We start from the raw sequence: 23,102 nt of genomic DNA on the forward strand, positions 1-23,102 counted from the left end.
GAAGCCCATAGCACTAGCGGACGGTAGAGGCCAGACTCGAGAGATATAGCCGAAGACTTTTTGTTGAGGAAGAGATAGAACTGTAGATGGATGGCAACATAGTGCCCAACAAAAACAAAAACAAGCCAGTCACCCGTTGGCTAAAATAGAGCATGACATGTTAGCAAAGTCCAGACCAGTTTGTAGGGTTTGGGTAAAATCACTATCTCCCAACCCTCGTTCAGCTTGAAACATTCAAAGCATCGCAAAATTTCTATCACCCACCCCTTACGGTAGACATGCAAAGGAATATGCAACTAGATGGTGGCTATAAAAGGCCTCGAACTCTCTCTCAACAACCACAATAACCTTAAAACACCTTGGGCCTATTAGAACCTTGGCTATGTCATCTCCAAAATTCTTCTCCACCCTTCTTCTATTTCTAATCCTTTCATTTCTTCTTGCCTTGGCATCAGCTTCACTTGCATCCCAAGGGAGGGCCCTCCTCCAGTGGAAAGCCAGCCTCCAGAGCCAAGGATCACTTGAATCTTGGAACCTCGACACAAGTCCATGCAACTGGACTGGAATCGCATGCAACATCACACGTCGAGGCCGATATGTGATCAGGGAGGTGAATCTGGCCCATATGGGTCTGGCAGGAACGCTAAATGCTTTCAACTTCTCCGCCCTGTCATCACTTACCAGTCTCAACCTCACGTTCAATGAGCTCTATGGAAGCATTCCTCCCACCATATCTGCTCTTTCGAAGCTCACCTCTCTTGATCTTTGCACTAATAACTTTGCAGGGATAATTCCACTACAGATCATTTCTCTGACAAAGCTCAACTCTTTCAATCTTAGCGAGAATCAGATAAGTGGTTCCATCCCTCCTTGGCTAAGTAATATGACAGGGCTTAACTTCTTATACCTACACCAGAATAACCTTTCAGGTACCATCCCTAAGGAGTTAGGAAGGCTTGGGAATCTCTTGGAGTTGAAAATCTACACCAACCATATAACAGGTTCCATCCCTCTCACTTTGGGAAATTTAACCCGGCTTCAAGTATTGGATTGCTCCACCAACGGGATATCTGGCTCCATCCCTCCCGAATTAGGGAATCTCGTAAACCTAGTTTATTTAGAGATGAGCAATAACAGTCTGACAGGTTTCATCCCTCTTAGCTTAGGAAACTGGACCAAGCTTAACTGGTTCAATCTTTGGAATAATCATCTCTCTGGCTCCATTCCTTCTGAAATAGGAAATCTAGTGGAGTTAACTATGCTAGAACTCTCAACAAACAATTTAACAGGTTCCATCCCTACTAGTATCAGAAATTTAACCAAGCTTGAAACCTTGAACCTCTTTAAAAATCAGATCTCTGGATCAATTCCTCATGAAATACAAGATCTGGTAAGCTTGAGAGATTTGAAAATATATGTCAACCTTTTAGATGGTTCAATCCCTGCTAGTATCGGAAATTTAACCAAGCTTGAAATCTTGTCCCTCCATGAAAATCAAATCTCTGGCTCAATCCCTCCATCTCTTGGAAGCTTAACCAACCTTACTGATTTGCGCTTATTCAACAATCAACTATCTGGTTCTTTGCCTCAGGAATTTAATAATATTACAAATTTGAAAGTTCTCCAATTGGGGTACAACAGTTTTTCTGGCCATTTACCCCATGACATATGCAAAGGAGGAGTTCTATATATTCTTTCTTTGAGCAACAACTATTTTGAAGGTCCGATTCCCAAAAGCTTGAAAAACTGCACAAGCCTAGTCGGAGTCGGACTCAAGCAGAACCAACTATCTGGGGATATATCTGAAAATCTTGGAGTGTATCCACATCTCTCGTACTTTGATTTAAGCTTCAACAATCTGTCTGGTAAGCTCTCACCAAACTGGGGAGGATGTCATAATTTGTCGCTCTTAAAAATCTCCAGCAACAAGGTTACAGGAAGCATACCAGAAGAACTCGGAAAGTTGACTCGACTACAAAAACTTGACCTTTCTTCGAACTATCTATCAGGAGAGATTCCAAAGGATCTGAGCAAGTTAACTAATCTATATAACTTGACTTTGAGCAATAACCAACTTGTTGGGGAGGTATATCCAGAATTCGGAGAACTATCTAATTTGGAGATTCTTGATCTGTCAGCAAATCAACTAAGAGGAAGGGTACCAGAACAATTAGGTAACTGCATGAAACTTTATTCGCTGAAGCTTGGAAACAATCTTTTTAATGGAAGCATTCCCTTTCAAATTGGAAATCTAGTAAACCTACAAGTCTTCCTAGATCTAAGCCACAACTCATTTACTGGAGAGATACCATCACAATTTGGCAAACTGGATAAGCTAGAAGTTCTGAATCTATCACACAATGAGCTGACCGGTCATGTTCCACCTTCTTTGAGTGATATGATAAGTTTGTTATCTGTAGACTTATCATACAATGAATTAGAAGGCCCACTGCAAAACAGCAGAATTTTTCAGAATGCTCCAGTGGAGTGGTTCGCCCACAACAAGGGCTTGTGTGGTGCAGTGAAAGGTTTGCCTTCATGTGGCTCCCATACAACCAGCAAAGATGATTCAAATAAGCACCACAAACTTCTCTTGTTAATTACTGTTCCTAGTTTCTTATTTCTATTTGTTGTATTTGCTTTGCTAATTCTGTGGAAGAAATGTACGAGAAATGATGCAAGTATTGAAGAAGGTGGATTCTCTATTTGGAACTTCAATGGAGAAAATGCATACAATGGCATCATTCAAGCAACAGAGAATTTTGATGCCAAGTACTGCATTGGCACTGGAGCATTTTCTAATGTTTACAAAGCATTATTGCGCGGCAAGTTGGTAGCTGTGAAGAAATTTCATCCATTAGAAATTGAAGACTCGCCAAGCAAGCAAACTTTTTGGAATGAAATACGGGCACTGACCCAGATCCAACATCGGAATATTGTGAAGCTTTATGGTTTTTGCTCCAATGGTCGACATAAATTTCTTGTTTGTGAATACATGGAGAGAGGAAGCTTGGCAAATATTCTCCGAAGTGAAGGTGCCGCTGAATTGGATTGGTCTAAGAGAGTGGATGCTGTAAAACATATTGCTCATGCTCTATCATACATGCACCATGATTGTGCTCCGCCATTAGTGCACCGAGACATAACAAGCAATAATATTCTACTTGATTCAGAATACAAGGCTTGTATTTCGGACTTCGGTATTGCTAGACTTCTACAGCCTGATTCATCAAACTGGAGTATCCTTGCAGGCACACGAGGATATTTGGCCCCAGGTATGCTGCAATTCTATTTTTGTAATGTAAGAACAATGGAGATACAAATTTGTTTATATTTTTTAATACATTGTTCGAGATATGTTAAGAGCATCTTTAGGTTTATTTCTATATAAAAAAAGGTAACATATCTATGACCATGGTAACTTATCAATGCATTACACACTTCCATGCTCGTCAAAGAAACACAATATTTTTCCTCAAAAAGAGTTATTGTTTCTTTCTCGGTCTTTTTAGGATTAGCTAATTACATGTTATTCTCCATGACATTCATGTGACCAAGTTGATATGAAGATATGTTTGTTTAACTTTAATACTATTACATTTTCAAAGCTATAATTTGTACTAGACTATGTAATACGTAGTAAACTATTGATTACATGCTGAGTTGCTTTTGTGTGGGACTGACACAATTGAGAATGCTTTGAACTTTTTGTATTAAATCAGATACCTTGTGTTGCAGTTACAAGTGGACTCTAGAGCTAATTAAATCGATAAAACTAGCTCTATTAGAAGTGGTTGACAATAAAAATTTGATTACATATTTTTTCTTGTCTGTTGCAGAGCTTGCATACACAATGAGGGTTACTGAGAAATGTGATGTATATAGTTTTGGAGTAGTTGCACTTGAGATTGTAATGGGAAAGCATCCAGGAGATCTCATCTCTACTTTATCTTCTCCGATCAGTGAAAACACCTCTCTGAAAGATATATTAGACCCGCGACTACCACCTCTGACAACTCAAGCTGCAAATGAGTTAGTTGCAATAGTTATGACAGCATTTCAGTGTTTAGATAACAACCCGCATTCTCGTCCGACGATGCGAAATGTATCTCAACAGCTATCTACCATCGGGGCACGACCAAACTCTCAACCTTTGGACATGATTAAGTTATATCACCTAATCCATGTCAAGGTATGATAGAAAATAGATATTTTGCCAAAAAAGGCATCATTTAATATATAGTTTATCTCCTTTTTTCATTCACGAGAGTTAGCAGAACTTGATTCTTTATGCAGTAGATTCATATCAACCAACGGATAGATCCCTTCATGCTTTTATTATTGGAAATTGTAAAGTTATCTTGACTGAGTTGTCAAAACAATTAATTTATACTCGAGCATTTTATTGAGCTGGTCAATCCGGAAAAATTATTGCGTAATATGGCCATGCTTGCAGCCAGTCACAGTCGCTAGTTACTATGATGATAGGTGTATTCAAGGAATAAAGCCCATAAAAATCAACGGCTGCGATTGGCTGCCTGCGCGCCATGGTGCATGCAGTGTAAGTAATAATATCTTGTCAATCTGGCATAATAGACACCTGCCAACCATAGGATTTGTGTTTCCCATGGAGCGATATACTTGTAAGCAGGCACTCACATTTACCAAGAAAATATGAGAACTGACATGTTTTTGTCAGGAATTTCGGGGGGAAAAAAATGCAGTGGGCCATTTAGATTGGGCTAGTTGTTGTCTCGATGCTCTATTTAAACTAGAATTATACTGGATTAGATTTATTTATTAGACCGGTATTAGATTGTACAGTTCTTGGACTTGGACATCACTTCGTCTCCTCAGTTCAATTTGCACTTCATTTTATTTATCAATAAAATAATATAATAGGTTTCATTAATTTGCTCAAAAATATAATGATATTTGTAATGTAGGATTTGAAGTTTGAGATTCAAGTATATCGTCATACGTGACCATAGTAATGGAAAAGCCTCGATATTTGCTAATGAATTGATAGATAAACTTTTTTGTTGAAAGAAAAAAGAGTTTAACAATCTGAGCTTGAAAATTTGCTAAAAAAGAAAATTGAGCTTGCAAAACTAAATAAAAGTTTGGGTTCAAACTAATAACATATTGGTCAATTAAACAAACAAGCCAAGTTTGGATTTCTATATATATAGCTAGGTAGATGGATGGATGGAAAGATGGATAGGTATATTTATATATGTGCGTGTGTGTACAAACCTAAGCAGTTAACTAGTTTACTACTACTTGACTCATTTATATTTCTTCTCCCCAACCATCCAAGTTAGCCCTCGACCAAAGAAAAGCCAACCATTGTTTAGAAGGTGGCGCTCCTACCATATTTCCTTAATGAAAAATAAAACGAAAAAAAGGGCAGTGTAGAAAGAATGTTGTATTATACTCAAGTAATTGCACAAAAACTTTTGTAGAAATCATAGTTAATAAAATTACAATGCACCAATATTAATACTCAAGTTGTATTAAAATTAGAAAGAATACTAGTAAAAACACAATCCAAGTATTGCAGCTTTATAGGATTCCCTCAAGGCTCAACACACCAGACATTGATATAATGTCTCCTACCCTAACTTGCAAGTCCAAGTTAATCTAAGCCCCTAAATTCCCTGGTAATATCAGGTGCTCAACCTAATAACATCTTTTAATGGCCCCCTCACGACATACCCATCTCAAAGTTTCAAATCTTCTTTAGCTACATGCTACTCTAACAAGAAAAAGGTTTTGAAATCAAACTGCCTTGCATGCAAACATTCACAAACAAGTCACCAAAGCTCATCAACCTTTTCAAATCCATCTCCCGTGCCACCGCCAGCCACTAACAATCGACTAAAGAATGCAAAACGAAAGGATTAGAAGACAGCCCGACTAGTCTTGGGTGGGCCCACCTACACGGCTGCACCTCTCCCTCTCCGTCCCTATTAATCAAATCACAACTGTTCGATTGGTCGGTCGCTTATATTGCCCCGATCTGATGGCTGACACTTTATGGTCCGCCAGATCTCAAGAACGGTTCAGATTGTTTTGATATCCAGTGGGTTTCTTGGTCATCTGGTAATTTTGCCGAAGGATGTTGGGGGCCCACCTTCGACTAGGGGTGGCAATCGGGTCGGGTCAGGCATAAACAGGTCGGGTCAAATACAGGTCGGGTCAGAAAACTATAAATCTGAACCCGACCTGTTTATTAAACGGGTCAGGAATTGCAAACCTGAACCTGACCTGTTTATTAAACAGGTAACCCGACCCGACCCGTTTAACCTGTTTAATAAACAGGTAACCTGTTTACCCAACCCGACCCGACTTGTTTAACCTGTTTGCCCAACCTGACCCGTTTAACCTGTTTAGACCTGTTTAATCTGTCCAACCCAACCTGTTTAACCTGCCCAACCCAACCTGTTTAGACCTGTTTAGACCCGTTTAACCTGTTTAGACCTGTTTAACCTGTTTAACCCGTTTAACCTGTTTAACCCGTTTAACCTGTTTAACCTGCCCAACAGTTAAACGGGTTAAACGGTTTAAACGGGTCAGACATCTAAAACCCGTATCCGACCCAATTAATAAACAGGTTAAACGGGTCGACCTGTTTACGACCCGAACCTGTTTAGGCCAAACCCAAATCTGTTTATGGCGGGTCGAACACGGGTCGGGTTGGCGGGTCGGGCCATATTTTACCACCCCTACCTTCGACCAAGGCTGTTATTTGAAGGGATTGAAAGGGAGGGAGAGGAAGAGTTGAAGAAGATCCGCTGCGGTTTTGGTATCGCTGATTTCTTCTTTTTATGACCATTTTTAATTCTTTTGGTTTTCAATTGAGAAAGTTACATGTTTTTTCTCCATTTTTATGTTTTCTGTTTTACAAATACGTTGTTTTTCTGGAATAATTGAATAAATATGCTGCTCGTTGGGATTTTTGATTCTATGTTTGATGAGAATTGAGGCTTTTGGTTTCTCTCTTGACTATTTGTGAGCAAAGTCCAAGCAACACCTCAGCTTGTCACTTGCACAAAATTAGTCACCCTACCCACTGAATTGATCTTGAAATTTGTTAGGAATTATTCAATATATCACGGACCTAATTTTTATTTTGTCCAAGTTTAAATTAGGGCCCCTAATCAACGACTCTAGTTATCAAAAACAGGGATGGGCGTTTGGTGGAGTCTGAATCATCTTGACACTGAATTCCCCTTAGTTATCAAAAACAGGGATGGGTATTTGGTGGAACGGTGGTTTGTGACACTTCTATGAAGGCATAATCCAGTGGCCACATCTTGTCACTGAATCCCCCTTATTTATTATCCATGTTCTATTCCTTTCATGACCCCAACCCAAATAGACTAGATTATCTTAGATAATTGGAAAAAAATTCCAATATTAAATATCATTAATCTTTTGCGTTGTTTGTTTTCAGAATGAGGAAGCCAGTTGAAAATATTCTGGTAGAAGGTGGCAGGAGTGAGGAAATACAGAGTTGGGAGCAATCGATATTTGCAAAACAAGAAAGTGCAATATATTCCGTCAAAAGAAAACAGTCTTTGCCTGCTTGATACGGGAACAAATTTATTGGCCTGGTTTGTTTGTGGCTACGGGAACAAATTTCTGCATATTCTTCATTGTAGGTCACTATCCGGTCCATCATGTATGCCTCTTCATATCGAGCATTTGACAACTATATTATATAAGTTCGTGCTTTAGTTAATAATTTGGATATGCACTTCAAAACTAATATGAAAATTACTCTTAAGCTGTGATCTTTATACTCAGATCTGCTACTTATTGACTAATAGTTCTGAACTTTGCATATGGAATGGATAAATCCTTTGCAATTCTTTCTTATCCATAACCAAATTATAATGTACGCAAAACTTCCTTGATATTAAAATTTTCTTCTCTTGAACCATCTTTAATTATCACAACAGTACTAGTTCAATGAATAAATAATTTTGTTTTGAAAGGAAAATGAATAATGCATGTTTTTACAGATATATCATGGGTAAATTTAATACCTTTCTAAGTTTCCTTTGAGAAAAGAGTATCTTTGTAATTGTAATCTGCTATAATCCATTTCTTTATTTTACTAAGAAATAGTTAGCTTAATTAATCTTGGAAGAATAACATTTTTAATTTTTAGGTTGCTTATCTCACATTGGGAAGCAACCCGATATATTTACACTAGCATATTAAATACCTTTCTTTTGTTTTGGGAAAAGAGTATCTTAGTAGTTGTAATCTGCTATAATCCATTTCCTTATTTTATTAAAAAACAGTTAGTTCAATCAATCTGGGAAGAGTAGCACTTCTAATTTTTAGGCTTCTTATCTCACATTGGGCATTAATCCGATATATTTACATTAACAAACTTCTTCCCTTCCTAACCGCATGGTGGATCATAAATAGAAACTTCGAGCAGGAGATGTGCCATACGATTTGCAAGCTTATTATCATGTAAATCATGTGGAATTATCTTTCCAGATATACAGTATGTGGAATTGATGATGATGAATGTTTTCATGCTGCAGGCATGCTTCGTATAAGCTTAGGGTGCTTCATATCCTTCAATAAAGACAATTCATTGAGCCTCCAGTTTTTTTTTAGCTAAAGTCTTGTATATAGCTATGCATTATCATTATTTTAAGAATATGACATACTAATTGTTTCAAATAAAGTCCTTCATGGCTGTAATTCCGCACTTGCATTTTGTGGAAGAAATGGTTCAGCGGGTATAAACTTCTGAAAAGTTAATCTATTAGGAACCTTGACAAATATTCTTGGATATTTTTCTCATTTATGTTTGTCACTACACTTAGAGCTGAGAAGCTGCAAGAAGCTCGCAACTCATGGCATTCTAGATGTTGGGGTTTAAAGGTTGCTATATATCTATTGTCAGTGATGGCTCCATTCATCATCCCTTCACGTTTCATCGAATTATATGGTATGCTGAGAAGTCATCGAGCATGATATTTATGTTACTGAATGTAATTGTATCATTTAATTTAACTGAAACAGTTTATGTAGTTTCTCTAGATCATGGAGGTTTTTTTCCTGTTCTTATTTAATCTACAAAACTGTATTATCATTATGCCAATTTCTTCCACGACAAAACAGTGTGTACGTCTTTTTTTTTTTTTTGCATCACAAATCATAATGTCAGAATGATGCTAAGTTGTTGGATTTTATGCAGAGCTGCTAATGTATAAACTTTACCAAAGATTTCAAATTTTTTGTTTGTCCTTCCACCTTTTGACATTAAGAATCTAATTTACTGAGAATACAACATGTGTAAATTAATAAGATGCGTGTGTGTATGGGTTTTATTTCTCTATCCACCATGAAGCTAGGAAAAAAAGAACCAAAACAATCTTCTAGGGGAAAAAGGGACAGGAGACAACAACTATTTTACCTTTTTCTTTTTGCAGGTGAGGTTGCTCACGTAGGTGCAGGGTAATTTTGTAATTCTTCCATGCGCTTCTTATTTGTGTAAATTCTAATAAAGCAAAATACATTTTCTGCATGCATCCATGTGTAATTTGAATTTGAAATTGCAGTTATAATCTTATTTTATGATAGTTGCATTTATATATTTTATCTGTCTTCTTCAAATTTTCACACTTACCGAATTTTCCATCGAAATTGCTAATGTAGAATTTGAATTCTATCAAAATCATACATCAAGAAGTGATTAAAGAAAATAGTTTTAATCACAATTAATGATAAGTTGTCACTTTTCCAAAAGATGTTCTATTATAGTTACATGCCTTTTATGTATATTATTGACAAGTCGCTTCCTGGAATCCTAGATAATTTAATTTTATGTTTTCGTCTCCCCCCTCTTGTGAAAATTAACTTATCTTGGTCCTTTATTTCCTTTTCTTTTTTCTACCATGGCAGAATTTGAATATCTTAATTTTCTGTCAACTGCCTCCACCAACTGTGAAGTCCTGAAAATTTGTTGCATAGAATGGGAACAAAAGCGGTGGTGGGTGCAGGAACAGGAAGCATCTTGTTGCAATATGTCAAATGCTGAACCCACATAAGATACATCTGTCCAATATGCATAAGTTTGCAGGCCCACAGATACATGCTACACAGTATAGTTAGCTTAGAAAAGGATGATCTGTAGGTAGGTTGTCACTGACATTTGATCTCCTATAGGTTTGTCATGCTTACAGCCATGTATACATTTTTGTGTTAACAAGATGCTGAATGATATTATTTTTATCGTATTTAGCTTGGGATTCAACTTATGATTTTGGACTGGCCAAGGAGCCAACCTTAGCTGATTTTGGACTGGCCGAGGAGCCAACCACCCGAGGTGAATGACTTCGGCCCTAGCCGAGGATCCGACCATCCGAGGTGAGCGACTTTGGCCCCGATCGAGGAGCCCATCAATATGTGTCAACAATGACTGACAATGCTAACAACCGACAGCCCTCGCAGCCTGCCGTCGTGGCAACACCATAATCTGCACCCGATCAGTGCTACATGCTGACCACACAAACTGATTCCACACTATAGCTGTACCACCTGTCGTTACTTGGCTATCAGTGCATGCCACGTTAGTTCAGATAACGACAAATCCGGCTCGCCTATATAAAGGGGGACCTGTGGGACCTCAGGTAAGATATTCATTTCACACAGAGCACTACACTCTCCTGAAATCTTCTTTCTTCTACTCTATTGCCTATCTATTCTAACTTAGGTATTGGTGGGTCCTCCGCTAGAAACTCTCCGGCAAGTAAACTTTTTGCAAGCCATCCATGAAGGAGACCGACGCCCGACGCCACCACCAATCTGGTCAGCTTATCTCCGGCCGACTTTAGGGTTGTCCGAGCTGAACTCCGATTTTGGTCCGAATTCGGCGACAACAAACCCCTTAAGGCTTTATATGTTTGGATTCACCACAGCCCATGATGGCCACGGGTAGCTTCCCAAGCTTGTCCACACCCTCTTCAAACACAACCCCCATGCCCATGAAGAAATGCGGCTCAATGTGACAGTGGAAAGCCCACACACCAGGGTTATCGGCTCGGAACCTCAAAGCCGTCCACCCATAGGGGTGCACTGCCACTGTGTTCTTCATAATTGGGTCCACCAAATTGTACCTCTTTGGATCAGTCTCCGGATCAAACTTCCCCATTCCATAGCCCAACACCCAGAAGGCATGCCCATGTAGATGCCATGGGTGTGTCTCACTGTTGTTCCTCTTCATCGTGTTTGCATTTTGTAAGATCACATCTATCGTCGAATTGAATACCAACCGATGGATCGAAGTGCTTGCTGTTGCATTTCGATTCTTCTGGACATCATAAATATCATAATTCTTGTAGTCATAAGTCTCTGGCGCTGGTTTTTGATCGAAGGCATGAAGCATCCTCTCCTTGAGGGTGATGAGGTATGGTATCTGGGGTAAATTCAACGATACATTATTCACAGCCCACTTAACATAGCCATCGATGCAATTTTGGGTGTTCAGCAATATGATCATGCGGTCGGAAGTCGTCGGAGGAGGCCGGATGTAATCAGGATGCGATCGGGTGGCGATACTTTGATTGAATCTGTACATGGTGTCATTCCAAAGGGGACCGGTTGGCAGGACGGTCGGAGGGAGCCTTCTAGGGTGGTTTGGGTAGTAATTGAGGATGGCAGTGCCAGTGGGAGTGGTCGAATTTCGGCTAACCACATTGACAACAGCCCAATAGTTGCGAGAGGGGTCTTGTTCAGCCTTCAAAAGCACTGAATAGGTCTCACCCGAGTAGATGTTCAGGTTCTTCACCATAAAGGGCTTCACATAGTGACCATCTGCTGCGATAACCGTCAAATTGTGTCCCTGGCATAATCATAACGGCAATATTAGCATTAGTTAAGGGTTAAGTCTACTATAAGTGCTCCTGGTGACATCATGCTTGAATTTTTTCGACCTAGTCATACAACTTCAATATAACAGAGTTCAACACTGTTTGTGCTACAAAATCTTATGACAAAACATAAGTTTTTCTTTCACTAATGATCCCTCTGACCATTTCATGGTAGCGAAACAATTCACTATTTTCTCAATAAATCATGCATTCTATTGTTTACCAAGTTCATAAATTTGCATATTGTTTCTTATCAGATGCTGACAAAGTAGGAAAAAGTTAGCTTATAGCGCTTCCATATTTATGTTCAAATAATATAATTGGAATTAAGGGTTTTTTTTTAAAGAAAAGTGTTGATGATATTGTAAGAATATTATAAATTAATATTCTATTAAAGTGTCCCACACACCCTATAATACCCAATTAAAGGATTATGGGTCATTACTAGTCCAATTGTATTTATGGGTAGAAAACCTATTAAAAGAGTCTTTTGGTTTTCTTGCTCGTAAGAGCCTTTTGGTTTTCTTGCTGGTAGAAAACCTATTAAAAGAGTCCTTTGGTCTTCTTGATGGTGGGAGACCTATAAAAGAAATGAGAGACTCTAGGGTTCATACCTACAACATAATTTGTGCCTCTAATCATCGTGAGACACTCTTGAGGAACGTTGTTAGGGTGATCCTTCTCTCTAAAAGCAAGGACAGATTTTAAACAATGGATACAGGTAAGTCTTTATAGTTTTATATTCTGCGTTGATTGTGATTAACATGATAATCCAAGATCTTGATGTATTTTCATATTTGAAAATATAACATTTGGTATCAGAGCCATTGTTGTGGATTATTATGTTTTTCCACTGATATTAAGAATCTGCCATCAAATAAGGTTTGGAGATTATGATGGATTTATGTACTTCATTTCTGTCTACTTAATTTTATAACCTATTATCAAAAATTTGTCCTAGAGCTATATAAATATGCATGCCTTCCACGTGTTTGTCAAATTGACTCATCAACATTTTCTTTGTGGATACAGTTGCTATGGTTGTTGTGCCTGTTATTATTAATACAGTTTGGCTTGGTCTGAATTGTTTTTGGGCTTATAAAAGCAGGGTTTCCGTATACTAAATTTGAATCTTTACATGACCTGATGTAAATTTGACCCAACAGGCTTGGAAATTGGAACATTGTATTTTATGCATAAATGACAAATCCACTGCTTATGCCTACAGTGTTATATTGACAGAAATGAACACTCACTTAGAATGCATCAAATGCTTGTGCTGGCTGAGCAAAGCCTGTGGACATCAGCACCATTTTTTTATCATCTCCCACCTCTAGAGAGTAAATAGGAAAATGAAGATAAACCTGTATGTGGCCGTCCTTGTAACTCCTCCCACTATTTTGATACACTTAGCTGGGAATGCTGATTTATGAGCTTGCTGTTATTAGCTTCCTATGCAGGTCTGCTAATAACCAAGTTGTTAGTTTTTCTATTATGTTTTTCTTTTCTGTTGTGTAAAACATGGGTCTGTCTATATTCTTGGAACATATTGTTCATGTGAAAAAAACACTATAGGCATCTATTCATGAGAAGGAATTATATTACTCATTGCAATATACCATCTTTCAACAAGGTGATGTCTTGATTCATGAACGTAATGGTGTTTCTCCCAAAACATGAAAGAATTAGATCTTGGTTTATAGGCCCTCAAGGTAATTTGTTTCTTGTTTAATCAGCAATGATAAAGACATCTAACTGGTTTGATAGATGATAATATCTGTTTATGTAATTTAAATAATAGTGCATTTGACTTCATCTGACATATAAAAAAAAAAATTGAAAATTATTCTTATTACCTCTAGATTACCTTGTGCCCATTATGTGTTAAATTCTTAACTGTTAATTGAATTTTATTATGGTTGGGCATATATTAATTTGTATCTTAGTCCATTATATGTAAAATTCCATTATTGCTTGATGAATTTTATTTATTGATTGGACATGAATTGTTTGAGGTAATCTATTTGTACTAAAATCATGTGAGAATTTGTTTGCCCAAAGGTACAAAATCTTACCTGATTTTAGATGGCAAATATTTGACATCATAATTATGAATGGATAATATTGGAGGAAACACTTGTATGTTAGGATCCTCCCAAAGGTTGGATCTTAATGATACGATTAGTTCATCCACTAATTTTTAATGTTGGAAGGAACAATTTGTATGTGAAAATTTCCTACCCAAAGGAGGAATTTTGATGATACTACTAGTTCATCCACAGAATTTAAATGCCGGAAGGAACACTTGTATGTTAGGATCCTCCCAAAGGTTGGATTTTAATGATACCCTAGTTCATCCATTATGATTTAAATTCTGATTATTATATTTATGAGTGTCTAATTCAAAGCATTAATGTGATTAAATTGAAATTCTTTGCAGTAAGTATACCGGTCTCTTTACATTCACAAGCATCATCTGTCCCTATGCTGAATGGGAGTAACTTTTCAGAATAGATGGAGAGGGTCAGATTCACCTTAGGAGTTCTTGATCTAGATTTATCCCTTTTGACCCCAAAACCAGCTGCTCTTACTGAAAATAGTAGCAAAGATGAGAAAGACAATTTCATAGCCTGGGAGAGATCAAATAGGTTGAGCCTCATGTTTTTAAGAATGACCATAGCTGGAAACATCAAACACTCACTCCCTAGTACAGAGGATGCCAAAACCTTTTTGACAAGTGTTGAGGAGAGATTTCGCTCAGCAGATAAGTCTTTAGCGGGGACCTTAATGGCTAGACTTACCACAATGAAATATAATGGGGCTAAGGGAATGCAAGAGCATATCCTTGAGATGACAAATATAGCTGCCAAACTTGAAACTCTAGGAATGAAAGTAGAGGAGTCTTTTATTGTTCAATTCATCCTGAACTCATTGCCACCTCAGTATGGTCCATTCCAGATGCACTACAATTCTATCAAAGATAAATGGAATGTGAATGAGTTGGCTAGTATGGTGGTTCAGGAGGAGATAAGATTAAAACAACAAGGGACTTTTTCTGTAATTTTGTGACTCAAGAAGCTGGAAAGAAAAAGCATCATTATGGGAAAGGAAAGAAACAAGCACCACCAAAGGGAAAAGGACCTGCTAAAGGCAATCAGGTTCAAGGAAAGGATACAAAATGTCATTTCTGTAGGAAGCCTGGACACATGAAAGCTGAGTGTCCAAAGCGTAAGGCTTGGTTCGAAAAGAAGGGTAAGCTTTATGCTTGTGTATGTTTCGAATCAAATCTTGTAAGCATTCCTACTAATACTTGGTGGTTAGATTCGGGTGCTAATGTTCATGTTTCCTTAACAATGCAGGGATTCCTTACAAGCCGTACACCAAATCCAATTGAACGTTTCATCTTTATGGGAAATGAGAATAAGGCAGAAGTTTTGGCCATTGGAACTTTTCGTTTAATTTTAAGTACCGGTCATTGTTTAGACCTTCATGATACTGTTTTTGTGCCTTCTGTAAGGCGTAATTTGATTTCCTTGTCAAGACTTGACATTGACGGCTACTCTTTTTTCTTTCAGAATGGTTGTTTTAGTTTGTTTAAGAATGTTATTCCTATTGGTTCTGGTTTCCTTTCTAATGGCCTTTATCAGCTTTGCCTTGATAATACCTTTGTTAAAAATGTTTACACCCAACACCATGAAGTTTGTATTGGAATGAAAAGGAACATGATTAATGAAAAGTCTTATGACTTGTGGCATAAAAGGTTGGGGCATATCTCCAAAGAAAGGTTACAGAGATTAGTAAAGGAAGGGATTCTTCCGGTTTTGGATTTTACTGATCTCGGTATGTGTGTGGATTGCATTAAAGGAAAGCAAACCAAACATACAAAGAAAAGTGCCACAAGGAGTAGGGAGCTTCTTGAAATAATTCATACAGATATATGTGGACCTTTCTCCACAGAATGTTTTGGGGGAGAAAAGTATTTTATCACCTTCATAGATGATTTTTCACGGTATGGATATATTTATTTGCTACATGAAAAATCTCAAGCCGCTACGGTCCTTGAGATATTTCTCACTGAGGTTGAAAGGCAATTAGATAGAAAGGTGAAAATCATAAGATCAGATCAAGGTGGTGAGTACTATGGTAGATATGATGAATCGGGTCGTAACCCTGGCCCATTCGCCAAACTTCTTGAACAACGTGGCATTGTGGCACAATACACTATGCCTGGTACGCCTCAGCAGAATGGTGTTGCTGAGAGGCGTAATCGGACATTACTGGATATGGTTAGGAGTATGATAAGCAATTCTACCTTACCTAAGTCATTGTGGAGTGAAGCTCTTAAGACTGCTGTGTATATCTTAAACCGTGTCCCTAGTAAGTCAGTTTCAAAAACTCCTTTTGAGTTATGGACTGGAAGGGTACCAAGTTTGAGACATATGCATGTCTGGGGTTGTCCAGCTGAAGCAAGGATTTACAGTCCACATGAAAAGAAATTGGATCCTAGAACTATAAGCGGGTACTTTATTGGTTACCCAGAGAGATCCAAAGGGTATAGGTTTTATTGTCCCAACCATAGTCCGAGAATAGTAGAAACTGGAAATGCCAAATTCCTTGAGCTTAGTGAAGTCAGTGGGAGTAAAGAATTGAGAGATGTAATCATTGAGGAAGTACGGGTTGATGTTCCAATACCCATTTTTTCAGAAAGCATTATTGTTCCGCCTAATGATCATTCTAATGATACTGTGGAACAAGTAAATAATGATCCATCTCATAATGAGAATGCCACTGATGAACAAGCTATGGAGATACCAGAACAGATGATGTTACGCAGATCTCAGAGGGAACGGAGACCTGCTATTTTATCTGATTATGTAATGTATGTCCAGGAACATGAATTTGACATTGGAACAAGTAATGATCCAGTTACGTTTTCACAAATTAAAGGAAGAAGTGATTCTGATAAATGGATTGATGCCATAAAGGAAGAGTTAAAATCCATGGCCCAAAACAAAGTCTGGGATCTTGTTGAATTGCCTGAAGGATGCAAAAGAGTCGGATGTAAATGGGTTTTCAAAAGAAAACATGACTCTAAAGGCAATGTGCAACAATATAAAGCCAGACTTGTGGCGAAAGGTTTTACTCAGAAACAGGGCATTGATTATAAAGAGACTTTTTCTCCAGTATCTAAAAAGGACTCTTTCAGAATCATTATGGCATTGGTGGCTCATTTCGATTTGGAGTTGCACCAAATGGATGTGAAAACGGCCTTTTTGAATGGAAGTTTGGATGAAGAGGTCTACATGGAGCAGCCGGAAGGCTTCTCTGAAGAGGGTAAAGGTCACTTGGTTTGTAAGCTCAATAAGTCAATCTATGGACTTAAACAAGCTTCTCGACAATAGTATCTAAAGTTTCATAATACCATTATTACTTTTGGATTTAAGGAAAACGTCGTTGATCGATGTATATATCTAAAGGTCAGTGGGAGCAAGTTTATTTTTCTAGTCCTGTATGTTGATGACATATTGTTGGGCAGTAGTGATATGGGTTTACTGTATGAAACTAAGAGTTTTCTCTCAAAGAATTTTGAAATGAAAGACATGGGTGAGGCATCTTTCGTGATTGGAATCGAAATCTTTCGAGACCGAAAACGAGGATTGTTGGGATTGTCTCAGAAAAGTTATATAGAAAGAATTCTTGAGAGATTTGGCATGAAAGATTGTTCATCTTTAGATACCCCGATAACGAAAGGTGATAAGTTCAGCATCTCACAATGTCCAAAGACTGATTGGGAGCGGAAGGAGATGGAAAAGATTCCGTATGCATCTGTTGTGGGAAGCTTGATATATGCGCAAACTTGTACGAGGCCAGATATCAGTTTTGCAGTTGGCATGCTTGGACGTTACCAAAGTAATCCAGGAATGTCCCATTGGAAAGCTGCGAAGAGGGTACTGCGCTATTTGCAAGGAACTAAGGATTATTTGCTCACCTTTAGAAGAACTGATAATCTAGAGGTGATCGGATACTTAGACTCTGATTTTGCTGGTTGCTCAGATAGCAGAAAATCCACTTCTGGTTATGTGTTTTTGATGGCAGGTGGAGCTATTTTCTGGAAGAGTATGAAGCAAACTATTACTGCTTCGTCTACAATGGAGGCTGAGTTTGTGGCGTGCTTTGAAGCCACAGTGCATGGTTTATGGCTGAGGAACTTTATCTCAGGACTTGGAGTTGTCGACTCTATAGCCAAGCCGCTGAGAATTTATTGTGATAATTCCTCTGCAGTCTTTTTCTCCAAGAATGACAAGTATTCTAATGGTGCGAAGCATATGGAGCTCAAATACCTTAGTGTCAAGGAGGAAGTACAGAAACAAACAGTGTCCATAGAACACATTGAGACTTCACTTATGGTTGTTGATCCTTTGACGAAAGGATTAACAGGAAAGAAATTTAAAGAACATGTTGACAGTATGGGTCTTATGTATTTATCTATGTTTTGAACATGTTAGTGAGCTCATTAATGTATTAAATGTTTTCTTCAAGACATACATGGATATCCAAGTATAATTGTTTCTGTTTTCTTGTTTTCCACTTATATGTACATTGAATTGTGTGGATGAAAGATGACAAGAAAAATGTCTGAAATAGACATGAATATGAACCCAAGGCATAATGATAGTAGTCTTAAACCCCTATAAAAGATCATGTTAAATGAAGTTGCTAGTGTTGTGGTACATGGAAGGAATTTTGTTGATTGAATAACAAATGACCGCCATGACTCGCATTGGTAGCCAATTTGACATTGATATAATGGAACTCATATGAAGTATATTGGACTAGGAAGGTTTTCTAATGAAAAGCGTGCACGTGTATGATTTTAATGTCATAACCCATAATAGTCGTTTATAAAAAAAAAAAAATTCAAATTACAAAGAATGTTTTATTTTGTTTTATGGGTGTATGGGTCAAGTGGGAGAATGTAAGAATATTATAAATTAATATTCTATTAAAGTGTCCCACACACCCTATAATACCCAATTAAAGGATTATGGGTCATTACTAGTCCAATTGTATTTATGGGTAGAAAACCTATTAAAAGAGTCTTTTGGTTTTCTTGCTCGTAAGAGCCTTTTGGTTTTCTTGCTGGTAGAAAACCTATTAAAAGAGTCCTTTGGTCTTCTTGATGGTGGGAGACCTATAAAAGAAATGAGAGACTCTAGGGTTCATACCTACAACATAATTTGTGCCTCTAATCATCGTGAGACACTCTTGAGGAACGTTGTTAGGGTGATCCTTCTCTCTAAAAGTAAGGACAGATTTTAAACAATGGATACAGATAAGTCTTTATAGTTTTATATTCCGCGTTAATTGTGATTAACATGATAATCCAAGATCTTGATGTATTTTCATATTTGAAAATATAACAGATATTACCTCAACTTCAAAATTTAGAGCCGAAAGAGAGGTGATGCTTGCAATCCGAAGGCGGTATGTTTTGCCCGGGATAACTGTTAACACATAAGGCGAGCACTCAGGATTGGTTGCATTGCATACCCCGCCTCCTGCGTTGGAGCAGTTGAATTTCCCCCTTCCATTGATCAAAAGTGACTGCAAGATTAAGAAGACCCCACTTAGTGCAACCTTCAGAGGGCTCTAAGAAAGTACTGTTCCATCGTCTGTTGGACGAAAAGTTCTTAGTGAGGGGAAAAAATCCTTTAGGAAAGACAAGTTAAAGATAGAAATCTTAGTACAGGAGGAAGGCTGAAAACCATGGTCTGAAAATTCTACTGGGAGTGAGTATGAATAATCAATTGCATCCGCTTAGAAGCAGTATCATGATTTTTTCTGAATTCTAGAAACATTTTTCCAACACAATGGAAAGTAAAAGTTTCTTATAAAATTAGGATTTCTTTGCTCCAAAAGGGAAGGGGGGAGGGGGACACAGAAGTTGCCATACCTGAGGCTCTCCAACCCAAGTGAAGTTTTTGGAGCTCAGGCCCACAGCCTGTTCATAGGTGTTCTGGTGCCACCAGTCATTAAGGATGATGCTCCGGTCATAGTCGTAGATGAACGGCTCGACCACACCAGCAGGGGGCAGAACTCGAATAAGACCGTAGAGTCCAGCAGACCTTTGCATCTCATAGTGTGCATGGTACATGTACGTGCCCGACTGGGATTTCAGCGAAAGACTGATGAGTTAATTGCCTTTTAACATTTGTACTGAATTTTAGTTTCTATTGAATTTAGTTTCAACTCCCAAAACTTACTCGATCAACAACAAATCTGTAAGTAAAAGTATCCCTTGGCACAACCGGACACTGTGTCACACCCTCTGTGCCATCAAACCATGGAGTGCCAATCTATAAAACAAAATAATGATTATTATAGCAATAGAAATGTTGGTAATTTCCATTCCTATCTTCAGAGGGCTAGGAGTAGGAGGAAGATCAAGAAATAATAATAACTAATAACTTTTATATTGCTTCTATTTCGAAATGAAATAAAAAGTTAAAAAGTCCGGGTCTTGTTTTCAAAGTATTTGATACAGATAATTCGACTATGTGGTGCTTCCATTGTTAGTTAGGAAATCTAATAACACACACACACACACACACACAGCAAAGATATATAGGTATGAGAGTGAAGTTGAGAAGAGATTTGGCCCCACCCACAGGGCGATTTCACCAATCCTGTTCCCAACAAAAGGGGAACAAGGGACCAACATATTTATGTCGTCTCTCGCAAGAAAACATATTTATGTTGTCTATGATTCAAAATGAAATAAAGGCAAGAAGTTAGTACAGGTCTGATACCATAAGTTTGCAAACTTGCTTCTAAGTTTTGTATCAGCACCTGCCTAATCCCATGCCAGTGAATGGCTAAGTTCTCAGTGAGCAACGCATTCTTGACATCGATGACCACAGTGTCTCCCTGCTCGGCAATGATGGTTGGGCCAGGTGTTCTCCCATTGATGGTGATTGCCAACTTCTGGAAGCAATCTGGGGACTTGAACTGGTATGCCACCTCCCATTTTTGATAGTGGATTTTAGCTCGAACAGAGCCTGTGGTCGCAGAGATGATGAGGAAAAACAACAGCGGCAGCTTAGCTGCCAACCCAACGCCGTCCGGCCACAAGTCCATCTTCGACCAAGAAACTCTTCCCTCCGGCTCCGAGAAGCGCTCCTGTCACCCCAAAAGTTGGCGGATCTATCGAGGGGGATCTGGAACTACTAAGTGGCAATCTAAGAAGCCATATTAGTTTTTTATAACCTTTTGGTCAGTAGCATTTTGTTAATGAAACGGATTGACCTTGGCCCAGTCTTTCTCTCATTCTCTTAAAAAAAAAAAAATCTTGGTCAAATAGAAAGAACAGACGTCGTAGTTGGGGGGTACAAAGAAATTTCTAACGAATGCTTGTCAAATTTCTAAAAAGAAATTTCTTATGGATGGTGATTTCATGGAAAAACATGGTTTACTCGGGTCCACCGCTCAAAAGGCAAGACATTTGTTTTTTTTCATCAAGCACTCTTATTTTTTGGGGGGGTACAATGGGAAGCTAGACCGCAAAAATGAAAGTCCCATACAATCAATTTGTATAACATCATTTGAGAAAATATCGTAATGGAAATCTCAGCTTGCCAGCTAACCCGTAGGAAAATTAGCCTCTCTAAACATATGATTAGCAGTGAAGAAATTCAAAGATGCATATAGATGGAGAATATCAAAAGGAAGAGGACTTGATGGCGCAGGAATCTTTCCCTTGATCTAATTAATGCCAGTACTAGAGTCATCGTCAAGCAGAATACTTTTGAGTCAAACTTGTAGCTCTAAAATTAGAAACAGAAATAGCTGAAAATCGTCTAGTACCAGCAAAGATAAAGTGGCCATAATGATCTCCAATGAGAAACCCGACAGCACCTTGATTACTTTTGAGGGAGCTATCAAAGTTGATCTTTAAAGTTCTAAGGGATAGGGGACCTAATGAACCTATAAAGGAAAGGAAGATGAGCTACTAGAGTTGCAGATGACCCAGCACAAATATTAACCAAACACAGATGTCATCTCTTGTGAGGACCTGTGCGGGCATGTGTTTAGTTCCACATCGTTTATGCCAGAGAGATCTTGAATACTTATACAGGACTACAAAATCCAAAAAATACCTTCCAGCTCGCTATTTTGGATGAGGTCTTAGGTTGTTACAAATGGTATCAAAGCATACCCGACACATAGCCCATGTGGACTAGGGGACCCTGCAGCACAGGCTCCTTAAGGCTAACGACGGGCCGAACGTGGTGTTTGTGATTAGATTTGAATGGATTTGGGCCTTTAGCGTGACGAGGACGTCACTGCTTAAACAAGAAGATTATGTGAGGATTTGTGCGGGGCATGTGTTTAGTCCCACATCGATTATTTGCCAAAAAGATCTTGGGTACTTATACAGGACTAAGAAATCCAAAAATACCTTTCAGCTAGCCATTTTGAGTGAAAACTTGGGTTGTTATATCCTTTGGACATATGGGTTTAGTTCAAGTAACAACATCTCTCATTTCAATCCTTTATTCGTAAACTCCTAGTTTCACGAGATCTAGCTCGCTTGGGGGTTAGATGAGATGGGTATAGGTAGCATGATAACAACAATATCTTTGATAACAATCAACTTATATAATTAACTATAACAACAATTGAGAAAAGAGAGAATCCAAAAGCAATAAATTGAGAGCCTAAACAATTGTTAGGTCTGAATATTATGATAAGAAAATTATAACAACCCAAGATTTCATCAAAAAAGCTAGTTGGGTGATATTATTTGGTTCCTAGGCCCTATATAATTATCCAAAATCTATCCAGTGCATAGTCGATATGGGACTAAATATATGCTCGTATGAGTCCTCACATGCTCTTCCCATTTAAGCTCTAGCATACTCGCCAAGCTAAGGGTCTAAATCTATTCAAATATAATCATAGGCATCATGATCGACCTGTGGTTAGCTTCAAGGAGCCTGTGTCGCAATGTCTCCTAATTCACATGGGCTATGGACCTGATCTGTTCTGATATCATTTATAATAATATAAGATTATTTGGATTCTTTAGCCTTACCCAAAATCTACCTAGTGCATGGTTAATATAAGACTAAATACGCCCCTGCATGGAAGCTCACAAAAATAGATTTGCAATGACCTATGAATGGAAACATAAGAATT

General features: G+C 38.2%; 2 protein-coding genes across 3 annotated transcripts; one reads left to right on the top strand and one right to left on the bottom strand.

The window, feature by feature from the left end:
• The first annotated feature begins 263 nt into the window (after nt 1-263).
• On the top strand, nt 264-10,867 carry LOC103699855 (MDIS1-interacting receptor like kinase 2-like). Of its 2 annotated transcripts, XR_005509646.1 has the most exons (6): nt 264-3,275; nt 3,840-4,192; nt 7,460-7,663; nt 8,856-8,980; nt 9,937-10,664; nt 10,770-10,867. XR_005509646.1 is itself a non-coding variant. In XM_039121741.1 (3 exons), the coding sequence occupies exons 1-3, from the start codon at nt 383-385 to the stop codon at nt 7,475-7,477; spliced, it is 3,264 nt and encodes a 1,087-aa protein (XP_038977669.1). In that variant the 5' UTR covers nt 264-382; the 3' UTR covers nt 7,478-8,032. The 2 variants fall into 2 exon arrangements, 1 of the variants encoding a protein (XP_038977669.1); XM_039121741.1 differs by lacking the exons at nt 8,856-8,980; nt 9,937-10,664; nt 10,770-10,867 and having other exon boundaries at nt 7,460-8,032.
• Nucleotides 10,805-21,087, bottom strand: LOC103698985 (L-ascorbate oxidase-like). The gene is made up of 5 exons (XM_039121742.1): nt 20,754-21,087; nt 20,168-20,260; nt 19,858-20,070; nt 19,335-19,508; nt 10,805-11,875 (listed from the first exon to the last, which is right to left on the bottom strand). Exons 1-5 carry the CDS (start codon nt 21,039-21,041, stop codon nt 10,922-10,924), a joined length of 1,722 nt encoding a protein of 573 aa, XP_038977670.1. The 5' UTR covers nt 21,042-21,087; the 3' UTR covers nt 10,805-10,921.
• Nucleotides 21,088-23,102: the final 2,015 nt, after the last annotated feature.

Source organism: Phoenix dactylifera, unplaced genomic scaffold (assembly GCF_009389715.1).
Source record: "Phoenix dactylifera cultivar Barhee BC4 unplaced genomic scaffold, palm_55x_up_171113_PBpolish2nd_filt_p 001202F, whole genome shotgun sequence".
In the NCBI taxonomy this organism is placed as follows: Eukaryota; Viridiplantae; Streptophyta; class Magnoliopsida; order Arecales; family Arecaceae; genus Phoenix; species Phoenix dactylifera.